At 33.1% G+C, this 14,459-nt stretch overlaps 2 protein-coding genes across 7 annotated transcripts; one reads left to right on the plus strand and one right to left on the minus strand.

Moving 5' to 3' along the window:
• Positions 1–2,170: 2,170 nt before the first annotated feature.
• Positions 2,171–7,531, plus strand: LOC114425251 (peroxisomal membrane protein 11C-like). 5 transcript variants are annotated; one of them, XM_028392093.1, is made up of 8 exons: positions 2,171–2,477; positions 4,615–4,821; positions 5,960–6,034; positions 6,113–6,187; positions 6,297–6,377; positions 6,482–6,556; positions 6,668–6,841; positions 7,173–7,531. In XM_028392093.1, exons 2-8 carry the CDS (start codon positions 4,630–4,632, stop codon positions 7,206–7,208), a joined length of 708 nt encoding a protein of 235 aa, XP_028247894.1. In that variant the 5' UTR covers positions 2,171–2,477; positions 4,615–4,629; the 3' UTR covers positions 7,209–7,531. The 5 variants fall into 5 exon arrangements, with proteins under 5 accessions (XP_028247894.1, XP_028247893.1, XP_028247896.1 ...); XM_028392092.1 differs by having other exon boundaries at positions 2,173–2,487; XM_028392095.1 differs by lacking the exon at positions 2,171–2,477 and adding an exon at positions 2,543–2,622.
• Positions 7,532–9,380: 1,849 nt separating this feature from the next.
• Positions 9,381–13,885, minus strand: LOC114425252 (F-box protein At4g00755-like). 2 transcript variants are annotated; one of them, XM_028392097.1, is made up of 6 exons: positions 13,735–13,885; positions 12,965–13,163; positions 12,409–12,828; positions 12,179–12,318; positions 11,790–11,908; positions 9,381–10,002 (listed from the first exon to the last, which is right to left on the minus strand). In XM_028392097.1, exons 2-6 carry the CDS (start codon positions 13,092–13,094, stop codon positions 9,720–9,722), a joined length of 1,092 nt encoding a protein of 363 aa, XP_028247898.1. In that variant the 5' UTR covers positions 13,095–13,163; positions 13,735–13,885; the 3' UTR covers positions 9,381–9,719. The 2 variants fall into 2 exon arrangements, with proteins under 2 accessions (XP_028247898.1, XP_028247899.1); XM_028392098.1 differs by having other exon boundaries at positions 9,561–10,002; positions 12,965–13,137; positions 13,735–13,884.
• Positions 13,886–14,459: the final 574 nt, after the last annotated feature.

Below are 14,459 nucleotides of genomic sequence, written 5' to 3' on the forward strand. Positions count from 1 at the left end.
TTTTAGATATTATTACACTTATTGTTTCCTGTTTTTGTCTTCTTTTTCTCACAAAATTACCTTTTTGTTGCTTTTCTCATTTACTATACCCTTTGGTTTCGTGTTTTTTTATTTTCTTAGCGGTTTTGATTCCTAGGTTATCCCTAACTTAGAGCATCAAGCAATAACTAAGGAAGACATTTTTGGTTGAGATTAAACCAGCGTCACCAGTAAAGATGTAACAGATCATTATACCACCCCAACAGCACAAGGAAGCAAAAAGAGGTGTGTACAAATGAAACAATATACCCATCAAGGAGCTGAACATCCTGATGTATGCACTTGTATGTTAGACTTCTTCCACCCACTTGATCCATTGGATAAATAAATCACTAAAGTTCTATTATATGGTACGTATTGACAGAACAACAACAACAAAAGCCTTATCCCACTGGGTATTGACACAAAGAAGACAAAATCCGAGTCATGCTTCATGTACTGAGGTATATATGATAGAACAGGGCAGCTGATACTGGACTTGACATTACTACTAAGCTCTTCCTGGTCACAGCTTCGAGTACTGAGTCATTTATGTTGTAACAGAACTGATATCAAAGCAAGAGAAAAATTACCATCCGAGCTCTGTGTTCAAGTAACAGAACCATCGGTCAGCACCTTCCCCAGGACAATGAAGTACTTGTTTCCAGCCAAACTAAACAGCTATATATATATATATATATATATATATTCAAGGAATTGGTATATTTAATTTTTTAGCTCATTCCACCATTGGAATACTATATGTTTATCAATAACCCCAAATACCGGATATGAAAAAAAAAAAAAAAAGCTGAAGCATTAATGAACCAAATATTGTCCCCCAACACCTAAGGTAGTGACATAAGTGCATAACCCATATTTATGTTAGAGCCCACCTCAGCTCACAGATGGGACAATGATGTGTACCTAGTACTAGTAGCATTTGTCCAATCTAAGGAACATGACTTATTTAGCTATTTACTAATTAACAAATTATGTCTTGTTTGTAGGTTTATATTTTTTTTTAAGGTTTCGAGTGACTTATTTAAAAATTCACTTATCATATTTTAAAGTTTACACAAAGATTCAACATTCTTTTTTAAGATTTAACTATTTATTGAACATGCTCTAAAAAAAAACTATTTACTTAGCATAGACTTTGTTTTCATTAAGGTTTAAAATATTTTAAAGTTTTTGTCAAAAGCAAAATTTAAGTTGTTTTTTTTTACAGAAACATATTTTAAAATTTACATCAAGCTTTAACATATTTTTTTTAAAAGATTTAGCTAGGTATTTACTTAACATTGACTTTTGTTCTCATCAAGGTTTAACATATTTTCTTAAGGTTAGAGTGACTTAGATAAAAAAAAATTAATTTTATAATAGGAATTTAAATAGATTAGTGAACTACTTCCATGTAAGTAATGTTTTTAAACATTAAAACGGTTACACATTTTTAATTAAAATATTTTAACTTATTCAGCAAATAAATCTAAACTAAATTGAATATAATTCGAATCAGGTTATTAATTAGACTCTCAATTATTTGCTTAACTTATTCTTTTTGTATTTGCTTATTTATTATACATCTTTTTTATTTAAAATATTTATGTCATTTTATACAGTTATATCTTTTCCTTCGTTTTACTTTTTATACATCCAACAACTAAAAAAATATCTCATTTTTTATTCATTTACTTTATTTTACTTTTTTCCCCTAATCCAAACAAAGTATTAGATAACTTCTTATTGATGAAGAATATAAAAATCTTACACTAATAATTCAAATTAATTTATTAATATTTTATCAGCAATCCGATCTGTAACACCCGTGCATTGAAAAGGTAGACTTTATTTTCCTTTTCCCGATAAATCATGGATGGATAAAAAATTAATCATACTTACTGTATTTACTAACCCGAGAAAATATTATAAATAAAATTAAATATGAATTCTTTTATATTATTTTCATACATATAAAAATAACAAAATCTTACGTTATTACATCAATCAAACAGTATGGATTACTATTATCACCTTTATAAAACAAAAATACTATCATATATTTTATTTTGTAAAGATAAGGTTTTTACGTCACGGCATGGTGGACTGGACGCTGTTGAATGTTGAGGTGCGTCTGGCAAAAAAGCAAACTAAACGCAGTCGAGTTGAATTATCTCTCCAGGACACTCATCATCCAATCCCAACGACTGGCACGTTGACATCGGACTCATCCAACGGTGCAAGATTCTTCCTGCCCAGAGACGAAACCATAATCCGTAGAGCATTAATAAACATTTCCCATTTGTTTGGTTGCTCCGAAAACAGAGGACCAAACAAGCCCTTATCACAACTCTATCTAACAAATTACATAGGACAGGCCCAAAACCAAAAAAAGCTTCTTTGTCTCTCGTGCCGATTCTCCACCACTATTCCCTTCACCCCAATCACACTTTCCGGTAGTTGTTGGTACTCTCTCTCTCTTTCTCTTCTCTCTTGTTTTTTTTTTCTTTTGGGGGGAGGGGGGGGGGGGGGTTGCTGGTGTTTTAGTTGGTTGATCCTTTGACCTTGCAGCTTGAGATTGTAAAGTTGCAAACTTTGAAGGTGGGGATTGCGAGTTTTGATTCTGGGTCAACTTAAAAGAGGTGTTGATTTGATTGGGTGGTTGGGATTTTATGATTTGATTTGATTGGTTGGTTGTTGTTATATTGTTGCTATGAATGTTGTCTTGTTTTTGGTGTGCTTGGTTGCGTTGAGAATGATTGAAAGGGTGAGGGAAATCGAAGATTTTGAAGATGTGGTTGTTGTTATGACAGGAAAGGGATTGATGTAAGTGGGCTACGGGGTAGTTCAGATGGATCGATTCTCTTTTTCTCTTTTATCTTATTTCATGTGCCAAACCTGGCGTGATTGAATTAAGCTTTTTGTTTTGACAAATGAATCTTAATTCTTATTAATGGATTATAAGTTATTTTGATGACTGTCTTGTTCAGTTTTTTTTTTTTTTTTTTATGGGGGGGAGGGGGGTGATTTGTTGAAAGCTGTTTGAATGAGTAGTCTATGTTATTGGAGAAACTTGGATGCCAATGCTCTTAGATTTGGTCGTTGGTTTCGATATGTTGGCCTAGATAAGTGAAGTATTTGTCTGACTGATGTTCTTTTGGGTGAATTGCAGATACCTATCGTGTTTTTTGATTCTCGTAAATATTCTACTGTAGCTAATTACATTCCCCCTTGTAATTTCATCCAAGTTCTTATTTGGAAATAGAGCCTGGATTGAGTGCTGTGTGTTATACAGAGTTTCAAGGTTACCTCTTAAACCTTGCAAAATGAGACCTAAAGTAGCCACTGTTAGAAGGGCTAATACAATAATTATGGAGTTTTATTCTATTCTACCGAGCCACCCTCACCAATTGACTCTTACTCCATTTCCAAGGATGACGGTGTTGGAGATGTCTTCTTGTTTATGACGGAGCACAACTGTATTATTTGATTCATGTAGCTGACTCCACTTAGTGAAAAAATACTTTTGTTGTTGAGGAGGATTAACTGGTCAATCAGTGGTTGCTTGAGTGTCCAGAACTGTACTTGTGACTCAAGCAAGGATTATATTAGGGATTTGGTGGGGTGGAGATTTAATGTTATCTGTGTAGGAAATCACAGTTGGACTGCTATTGAAATTAATAAAATAGGGTACAAGTCTAGAAGATGAAAGAAGAAAAATAATCTAGGGTTCACCACAAGAGTCACTTGTGGTGTTGTGTTGAAGCACAGTTGAGTAAATTACTCAAGAATGAATCACTATTCTGTCTCTTAATGAATATTTTGCAGTCTCCTGCCCAAATTAACTAATTCTAACTTGATCTGATGAGTAAATTTTCACAAAATTTAGGGGTTTCACTTGATGTTTGTGAGGTAGGTAATAAAAAAGTTGAACCTATTACCTGATTTTTGCCCCAATTTTTACCTAGCACTTGAGGTTTGAAGCTATTGTAGTTGAAGAATGTATTCCCCAATAGGCTAGAATTTGAAGTTTACAGGTTATCTACTTTCTGTAATTTAGCATTCTTTACTTTTTACTATGTTTAGTTCCTTTCATGAAAGTTGAGAGAATAAATGAAAATGAAAACAAAATGAGTTGAGTAAATTGAAATCTGATGAAATTGTGTTTGCTCTGTTCTTCTCTTTTTAGATATAAATGGTGTGTAATCGTTGGATTTTACACAAAGGATGAGTTTTCAAATGCTCATACATTATAAACACTTAAACTAGACATTATCACATGATGCCACTTAGATAAGAGTGGAAGGTCTACTAAATATTCTTGCTAATTGATTATCATGATTTTATGATCTTGGTGAAGATTTTGTGGAAGTGCTATACTATTCTCAGAAAGATTAGCAACATTTTTTGAAGCATTTTGATAATATCTGTGTCTTACTTTTTTAATGTTAGTACTGCTTTAGTTGATGATTTTAAGTGTTTAACAACTTAATATATGAATCTTTGATTTTACACAATTTCACTTTTAACTTTGCCTACTCATTTCTTCTTATTTTATTGACATGAATGTGCTGTGATTTTGTTTCATGGCAGCTATTAGTGTAGAAGATGAGTACGCTGGATGCAACAAGGGCTGAACTTGGTCTTCTTGTTTTATATTTGGGCAAGGCTGAAGCAAGGGACAAAATATGCAGGGCAATACAATATGGTTCCAAATTTTTGAGTAATGGGGAACCTGGTACTGCTCAGAATGTAGACAAAACAACCAGCTTGGCACGAAAAGTCTTCCGTCTCTTTAAGGTTTTAGGTTCTTTTTACTTTCCGAGTTTTGAAACATGCTTTTTCATCGGTTCATTTTTTTTTGTCATTTAGGTAGTGGCAGTGTTTTTTTTTTTTAATCAGACAAATAAATAATATATATTCGTATACGGCACCAGTGGTACCAATAGTCAAATACAGACCCTCTTAAACAGAGAAATCCCCACATGTCACCATGGTTAAAAAATATTATGCCCTAATGACAGGCATAAGTAAAATGTAACCAAGATTTGCACAAAAGAGAACCCATCTACTCATCTATGATTCGTTGTTGTAACTTGTAAGATATACCCCAGCACATGTAAATTTGCTGCCCTTATCCCTTACTACATACCCAATAGATGTGTGCATAACGATCATCAACAAATAGGATAACCAATGAATCCCTGACATCAAAATCCGTGTGTCCCAACAAAAAGTGCACCATCAGAGAGCATCAATCCTGCTTTCACCTCACCTCTTGACAGCCATTGAGCACTTTTTTAATTCTCACACACAAATAATCCAGCACACCATAAATGCACCGTTCTCATGACCACTGGCCACATGAGTTTACCACCACCTCTGCACCTCTGCATCTAGGTAGTGGCAGTGTAAAGTGATACTTCTTTCTTTGTTCCATTTTCCTTATGTGTATCCCCTTTGATTGATTTGTTTATGAGAAAAAGGGTTATGCAGTGACAAGGTAAAAAGTTTTACACAGTCATCCAATCATAACCCACCATGTATTGTAAGTTTGTTGATTTTTAAAATAAATATCTTAAAGTAATTCAAAGGATGATCTGTAATTGGATGGCGGTGTAAAATTGTTTTACACTATCAGTGCATAGACATTAAACTCTTTGTTTATAAAAGACAAGAAATTTGTAGTATGCATAATTTATTTTTTTGGGTTCTGAGGGACATAATTGGAAAAAGGATAGATCAAAGAAAGTCAAATACTGTATATTTTGGCATAAAATTTTGTGAAAGGGAGGTCCGCCGTGGTGGTGCCATAAGATGCAATGGTGTGTATATATGGAGGAATTTTGGCCTTCCACTATGTTCTGCCATTGATAACACTGGTTGCAAATTAATTAGTTCATGCAATGACCATCACTCTTCACTCTTTAATTTGCAGTTTGTCAATGACCTACATGCTTTGATAAGTCCAACACCACAGGGGACACCCCTCCCCCTAGCTCTGTTGGGAAAGGTATGCGAACTCTAAGAACATTTCTCCTTTTTTTCATCTTTGTTTTATTTTCCTAATATCTTGTTGAATTTTTTTCAGTCCAAGAATGCTCTACTCTCCACTTTCTTGTTTCTTGATCAATTTGTGTGGCTTGGCAGAACAGGCATCTACCAGGTTGGAAATAATAAAAAATATATATTTTTCTGTAGCATCATGTTTTTTTTTCTGTATTATTATATGAAAATACCATCTAGCAGTATAAGAGTTTTGTGTTTAATTACAGAATAAAGAGCGCACCGAACTAATTGGCCGGATATCTCTTTACTGTTGGTTGGGATCCTCGGTGTGTGCCACCTTGGTTGAGGTTTGTGGCTTTCCTACCTTCATTTATGCTAATATGTGTGCATCTATGCCCTCGTATTCCTTCACTGTTAACCTCTGTGTGACACGTTTTGCTTATTTGATAAGCTTGGGGAGCTTGGAAGACTCTCTGCATCAATGAAGAAGTTAGAGAAAGATCTCAAGAACAAGAATAAATACGATGTATGTTATCCATTCTTGTGGATAAATTCTTCAAACTTTCTGTTATGGGTTTCTTTGGACTGTGATTGCCTTACTTTTGTATGTGTATTGGTTACCTATATATGGCTGCAGGATGAGCAATACCGTGCCAAACTAAACAAGTCAAATGAGAGGACTCTATCACTTATCAAAGCAGGAATTGATACTGTGGTAGCAGTAGGACTGCTTCAATTGGCACCCAAGACAGTTACTCCTCGCGTAACTGGGGCTTTTGGATTTGTTTCGTCTCTAATATCTTGCTATCAGGTACCTGCTAGTATAATTGTAGTTTAATTCCGTTGTGCTTCTATTTTCCTATCCTATCCTAAAACCTTGTATCCATGTCTCATCTGTGTGCATAAACACATTCATTCCTTTTGCACAACTAATGACCAAGGGATACAAAAATACAGACAAAATTAGCTCTTGACCTTTTTTTTCCCTCAAGAACAGTAGCAACCGCATTAGAAATGTTTTAAATTAATTTTCACTATGGTTGTGTCTCTTGATCATTGGAAGGTCGTGATTGTTTTTTAAGTTGTAAATATTCTTAGGAGTACCAGTTTCACTGACAAGAATTTTGGTTTGTGCAATGCAGTTGCTTCCTGCCCCGGTCAAGTCCAAAACTGTGTGAAGTGTGGAAGAATAGAAAGGTTCTCATGACGTGTCTGTCGTCAAATAATTATATGAATTGGTCAGGAAATGTCGGTTGGTGTGAGCATTGACCAATTTTCATCATAGTTACAATTGTTCTCTAAAACTGTTGTGTAGGGCATCTTTCTATTTTGGTCTTTCAAAATATATGCAACAATAATATGTTGCTCCATAATTTACAAATACATGAATTTGTACCCTAAAAGACATGCAATATCAAATTGGTTCCCCCACTTCCCCTAAATGTTTGTTTCATTTTGTTATCAAAACGGTCCTTTAAATAACATCAAATTTACCCTTGAAGGACAACTAAATGCGTTGATTTTATCATTAAAGGATTAATTTGATGTTTATAAAAGGCTACTGCGATGTCGTGTATAAGTCATGACTAAATGTTTATTTATTCGTCATTGTTTTCTTAGTGTGAGAATGAAAGGTATAACTTCACATGAGGGGTTGATTGGAAATCGCTTCACATGTTTCTACGTACTGTGATACTGATCACAACTAAGAAAAGCGCGTTTCTACTTATTGATGATGATCACAACTAAGAAAAGTACGTTTCTGTTAGTAAAAGGTGTAGTTTAATGATTTTTATTCTGATTTATATGAGATTCACCAAAATGACTCGATATCAATAAATTTTTAATAGGTTAATATAATGGTATGACATGTTTGGTAATGTTGATTGAAATGATAATGTAACATATTAATTGAAACAATATTGTTTTAAATGGATAAATGGTTTCATTTTAGTCATTTATGCTTTTAAAATTGTTTTATTTTAGTATTTTAAGTTTTTTAGATGGTTCATGCACATAAGTAAGTGAATTAGTAATGCTACAAAAATGAATACAGTAAATACATTATACCATCCAACACAGAAACAAACCTAGTAAACTAGTTTTGTGTTGCAGCAGATTCAATTTTCAATTTCTTCTTTATCTTAGGTAAGACACACTCTTTCCCAGGCAAGATATGTGACTGGCAGTCGATGCACAAAATTTGCTTAGGAAAATATTTTCTGAAGTTATTGTATAGGTGTCTAAGATAAAATCTTTGTGATAATTTTTGTATAATGTCTTCAATTACATTTATTAGATCATGACATCATATGTAATTGTTAGAATCAAAATGTATTATTTTCGTAAACTTAATGAATCAAAATGAAATAATTTAAAATAACATCTTTTCAATTAACACATGATATCATCATGTCAATTAGCGTTAACGAATAAGTCAAATATTTCCGTTCAACAAAAAATAATCAAAATAAAACCTTTGAAAAAATAAAAGATCAAAATAAAACTTTTAGCGTTAACGAATAAGTCAAATATTTCCGTTCAACAAAAAATAATCAAAATAAAACCTTTGAAAAAATAAAAGATCAAAATAAAACTTTTAAAACATAAGTTGGATGGGGAAAAAATTATAATATAAAAAATCATAAGTATCCCATGGATTTAACTCAAAAAATAACCTTTGAAAACATAGGTTGGATGGGGAAAAAATTAATCTACTCTAAAAAGTAAATTCTCCAAAAGGTTTCAAACTGATTGTATTTTTTTTTTCAACTAAACCTTTTCCTGAGTTTTCTTGCTGAGGATACTGGTAAAAAAGGGTTAAACCAGTCGTCTACCAATCAATGAGACTCGAAAACAAGTTATATTGTGTGCTAGTGTTTTGAACTTGACTCTTCGTGCTATAACCTTTGCTTAAGTTGATTATGATCTACGGCTACGATTTTTATATTAATCAATTAAAAGGTACAATTTTTTGTATTGTATTTACTTAATTTTCAAGAGTTTTTATAAAAAAAAATAATTTCATTCTTGACATTTAGTCATTTTATTTTATTTTATTATAAAACATCATTTTCATTAACTTTTGCTCAAAACATTTTCTTAATGAATTTTGTTTCAAGAAAACAATTCCAACTTTATACTAAAAATTGTTTATTGATGCTTTTTTATTTTATTTTATTTTTCAAGACAATCCAGCTCAAGGCACAAGCAAATAAAAAATATGAAACATAAAATCAACTATCATTTATTCACTAAATAAAGCATTGTTCAACAAAGCAATTTGCATCCACTATTTAATATAAGGCATTTTATAAGGAAATGAAAAAAAAAAAAAAGCCAAGTAGCAGTAGATACTAAAAAATTGACTATAATTACCAGCACGAAATTTGGTTTGTCTAACTATAGTTAACGCAGAATTAGGTGGATGATATAAGGAAACAACTTGAGAGAAATCTCAAGTTTTCAAGCATCAGATGCTAAACCACCGAAAAAAGGTGTAATACTTGTCCAACACCCAAGACCATATCTACGAGATGTAAATACTTAGGAATCAAATCAGTAGCCAAAGCACAGAAAGACCAGAATTTTTTAGGGGTAACCATTACACAGAAAACAGGAGTGTTTTTTTTTTTTCCTTTTGTTAATTTGGGAGGGGGGATTATAAAAGTACTTTATACTAGCAAAGATCAGAGGGCATATTCTGGATCAAAATCATCATCGTATTCTTCCTCATCCCACTCATCTTCCACGATTCCTAATGCTTGTCCACGAAATATAGTCACAATATGCTGGTAATCTCTCAGTTCTCTTTGCTCGGCCAAAATTTCTTGAGATTCATTTCCAGACGTCACTACAGATTGATGGTTAGCCAGCTGGTCCCTCTTCAACACAAACATTCCAGAGGGCTGCAGAATATCCACATTGAATGGTGGTGATAATGAACTTCCCAGAACTTGAACATGAGAAACACTGCAATCACAATTTTCTTCTAGTTAGGAACTTAGCACAACCATCTGCAATAGATTTCTATGCAATATTTAGGGGTGTTTGGTAGGAGAGAAATAATATACCAAATAAATTTTGTATTCTATTCTGTGGGACTCAGACCTCTTACACTCTACTTTAATTCAAAAAATTCTCTTTTATTTCTCTCCTCTAAACCAAACACATTATTGGGAATACTTTTTCAAATGAAAATGGCAGCATAACAACCATGTCATTAAGTTTTTATAAGCTCATGCTCTAATAGAACAGAGGGTAAAATAGCAATGTGTCCAGCATTTTCCCGAACTATGTAAAATTTGGAGGAGAAATAGTTCCACTGGGAATTTTCATTTTCCACAAATTCATCGAAGGGTGAGATGAAAAGTAATAATCAGCAACAAATATAACAAAGTAAGAAAATGTTAGAAAGGGGAAATATTTTTTTTTTTTGGTGTGTTGGTCAACAAATATATCTTCAGGTTGTGAGACTTGAGGATATAATGCCATGTATGGCTGCTTGAAGTTTTTTTTTACTAAACATGCTCAATATAGTGTACCATCCACTAAGGTCTAGGATTTGTCATCGAACTTTAGGTAACTAGATGAACATTACAGAGGACTCTGACACATGAAGGATGTCAACATATTACAAGGATAAACACTAAAGCATCATTCACTTCACAACAATAAAAGACAACAAACAACAAATATTCTATAAACATTTTATGAAACTGAATTTTGGTTAGCAATAACTACAAAACATTTAGAAAGCAGCCATAAAAACTTGTCAGAAAAAGATATCGAACACATCTGCAGAAAGAGAAGCAACTAGTAACTTTAACTCAGTGGATAATACAGTGAAATTCTCTCATGCATAGGGGGAAAAAATGGATCCCAGAGCCAATTTGATGGATGTCCAATCTGTTCACTGCATTCAGGTCAACTTCTCTAGGAGAAGGCTTCAGAATTTAGTTTTAGCATGCCAAGGTTAGCACAACATAACACTTATATGAATAGGACCCTGTAGTGTTAAAAGAGAAAGCCGTATATATTGCTTCTTATATTATGTAAAAAAATCTGTTATTTGTATTTCGCATCTGATGAGGATATTTAAAAGAGTCCAAGTGAAGAACAAAAACCCACCCAATGCAAGTGCAGGTCTAAGAGAGGCAATCCTGCTCCAAACCTGACTTGATTATATCCCCAAAGCTAATATCCCCAAGGGACCTCGAAGTTTAGGGCCCATTTACTTTGAGAAAAGGTTTTCTGTTATCACTCCCTGTTTTCACTTTTAATTACAAAACTGTCACTTTGTTTTCAATTTGTTTCTTGGTTTAAAATATTTGTACAGGAAACAGTGAAAACAACTTTTCAACTTTTCTGGTTTTCTATGTTTCCTATACAAATGTAGTATTTGAAAATAGGAAACAAATTAAAAACAAGGTGGCAGTTTTGTAACTAAAAGTGAAAGCAAAAAATACAAACATAAGTAAACAGGCCCTTATTCTCATTTCTCAACTTTAAAAGAAGGAGGAAACTTGTGCAAATTCATTCAAACAACATTGTTGCAAACACTTCTGGCAAATACTCAAGACTTCATGATCTGCTACGTTTTTGTGCATACATAAGACAAAAATGATATTAAAACCTAGCACAGGCTTATTATTAGGCATTTATTTAGGATACTAAATCTACTCTGCCACTAAGTTTAATAAAACAACAACAATAGACCAGTTTGACAAATACAAACCAAATGGAGAGATAGTACATACCAAATGTATAATAAACCATCCATTTCTTGTCTCTGTACCCTTCCCAAAAGTTCAATCTGCAAAATACCCCCAATACAAAGCACAGGTTCTGGAAGCTTGAACTTCTGTAGCCGGTTTTCCTGTTCATAAGGGATTTTTCTCAGAAATTATTATGTAAAGCAGTTCTTGGAGTTATAAATGAAGGTGCAGAGGGTTACACAAACAGGATCATTAAAATATTGGTGCTAATAATTACTATTCAGGGCAAGCTTCAGAGTACAGTTATACAGGAGAGTGAGGCACCCTTTAATAGCAAACCACATCTCGTTTTTCATATCAGGCATCAAGCAATCAATAAGGCCGAAATTATGCAATGGAAAATCAGTAGACAAACCAGATCAGTTAAATACCTGAGACATTGGAAACTCTGGGGAATTATAGGTCCATACAAACATTTCATCATCGGCGACATCTAAAGAGGCTTTAGGATGACCCATTTTAAACCGAACAGATTTTGCTGAATATATTGGTGACCCTCTCTGAAAATCAGCTGGACAAGGCATAACATTGTTAGCAAAAAGGAATAGAAATATAAAATAGATGGGTCATGCACATAGTTTGTGAAGATTTCAAAGAGTACCTTGAAAAGGCTGGATATTGATTTCGGTAATAACACAAATTTGAGACACCAACTCGTATGTTAATGTCTCAGGCACATTGGGATTACTTTGTCCATCACTTGACCAGTAGCAATATCTACCATTAATGTAGTCTCTTGGCTCTAGAGTATTATCAATGCTTTCCTGAGGAAAGTTATCAGTGCTAGAAGCACCAACTGTCTTAGCAATGCAATTCATTGCAACAGATGACATGAGAGCTCTACCTAAATAAGCATAGACTCTATGTTCTCTCAGTAGAGATAGCCATTCCATAGAATAGCTAGATCCAACCTCTGCATGTTCCTTCGCTCCATTTTGATTCAGTTCAACAACAAAAGCAACTCTAGATAACTGAGGAAACATTCTCAAGCATAGCTGCTTGCAAAGACCATTTGCTATCACTGCAAACCAAAACAGTGTTGATCAAACTTAAAAGGTAACGAAAAATGTAAGGCAACAAGGAACTACAATTGAATTTTCATGAAACTGAGGCATCGGTTGAGAAACAAATGCTTTGTTTGAACTAGTATAACTCACCAAAGTGTCTCCAAGATCGCGAGACACAAGTAACCCGAACAAGATCAGCCAGATCATCCAGACACATGAATATCTTAAGAGACGTATCCGAATCAAGACAGCTGAGGACATCTTTACAGTATTCCATCATGGAGATGAAGGTGAACAAACAACACTAGGATACCTTCTCAAGCCTGATTGAATTGGCTCACAAAGTCAACTGCAATAGCCACTTTAAAGTGAAAAATCCATATACTCAAAACAAAAAGTTTAGTCTTATACCAACTTTTTCCGGGTCAAATTCTTTCCTTTTCATGAATTCTCGCTAACGAAATTGAAATAAATGTATCCATATCTAAAAAATAGGGAAATTTCTACCCCCTTTATTTTCTTAGACTTGTAGCATAATAATGGGGATACAGAAATTGAAAAATTTTCCACCCCACAGGCTAATAAAATAAAATGACACAATAAAAAAATGGTTGAATGGATTGCAACGGTGAGGGGTGAAAACCGTTATCAACCCATCATAAAATCAAAAAATACTTTTAAGAAAAAAACATGAAAATAATTGAGTAATAATGGGTTATGAAATTCAAGCATTTTGGGGGTAAAATCGCTCGCAATCAACACAAAAGGGGGGGAATTTCGAAAAATAAAATTGAATAGACAAAGAGAAAGGAAATTAAGAGGGGGGAAATTCTGAAGAAAATGGGAAAATTGAGGGTAGAGGGCAAAAGGTGTGTGTGTCGAAGGCAAAGTGAGATAAAGAAGAAGAAAAAAAACTTCACCTTTGATGAGTTGAAGAAGGTCGTCCGTTGCAGAAGCGAAACCCTAGAAGTAGAAGGGAGAGAAGATTGAAGAAATATAGAGGATGGAAACTCTGTTGTTGGTAGCAAGGGAGAAATGGCGCATAACCTCACCAAACACAAAAGCTATTTCATAATTGCTCTGTTATTTTTATTTTATTTTTTATAAAAAAAATCTATACCGACATTACATTACCTGAAGAGAAATGTTAGGAACATGCGTAATAGGCTAACATTTCACTGTTTAGTAGAATAGTTTGTAATATAATATAATTATTATAATTATAATATATATATATATATATATATATATATATATATATATATATATATATATATATATGATTGGACAACAGGAATCAAACCTTTAGAATCGTAGCTTCTAGTCCCCTAACGGTGGAGTTGGGGTACAATGAAATCTTTGGTAAATCTAATCAACATTTAATATTTAATAAGTATTATAACTAACAGGAAAATAAATTATATAATGAAAGTATAAAATAATTTTATATTATTAATAAATCTCAAACATTATTTTAATTTTATATAATAAATTTATTGATTTTTATAAAAATTATTAACTTTTTATCCTTCATCTTGTGTATTTTCACTTTTAGTCCCTCGTAATTTTTTTGGATGGGTTTGTTTCTAAAAAATTTGTTTGATTTTTACTCCTTCAAAAATAACTCTTTCATACTTAGAAATTT

Source organism: Glycine soja, chromosome 9 (genome assembly GCF_004193775.1).
Source record: "Glycine soja cultivar W05 chromosome 9, ASM419377v2, whole genome shotgun sequence".
In the NCBI taxonomy this organism is placed as follows: Eukaryota; Viridiplantae; Streptophyta; class Magnoliopsida; order Fabales; family Fabaceae; genus Glycine; species Glycine soja.

Excerpts from the sequence above, each read along its gene's own strand:
- LOC114425251 (XM_028392093.1), top strand. The coding sequence starts at position 4,630 with ATGAGTACGCTGGATGCAACAAGGGCTGAACTTGGTCTTCTTGTTTTA. Across the intron at positions 4,822-5,959 it reads AAGTCTTCCGTCTCTTTAAG|TTTGTCAATGACCTACATGC; the intron begins GTTTTAGGTTCT and ends TTTAATTTGCAG. Across the intron at positions 6,188-6,296 it reads GCAGAACAGGCATCTACCAG|AATAAAGAGCGCACCGAACT; the intron begins GTTGGAAATAAT and ends GTTTAATTACAG.
- LOC114425252 (XM_028392097.1), bottom strand. The coding sequence starts at position 13,094 with ATGATGGAATACTGTAAAGATGTCCTCAGCTGTCTTGATTCGGATACG. Across the intron at positions 12,319-12,408 it reads CAATATCCAGCCTTTTCAAG|CTGATTTTCAGAGAGGGTCA; the intron begins GTACTCTTTGAA and ends TGCCTTGTCCAG. Across the intron at positions 10,003-11,789 it reads GATGGTTTATTATACATTTG|TGTTTCTCATGTTCAAGTTC; the intron begins GTATGTACTATC and ends TTGTGATTGCAG.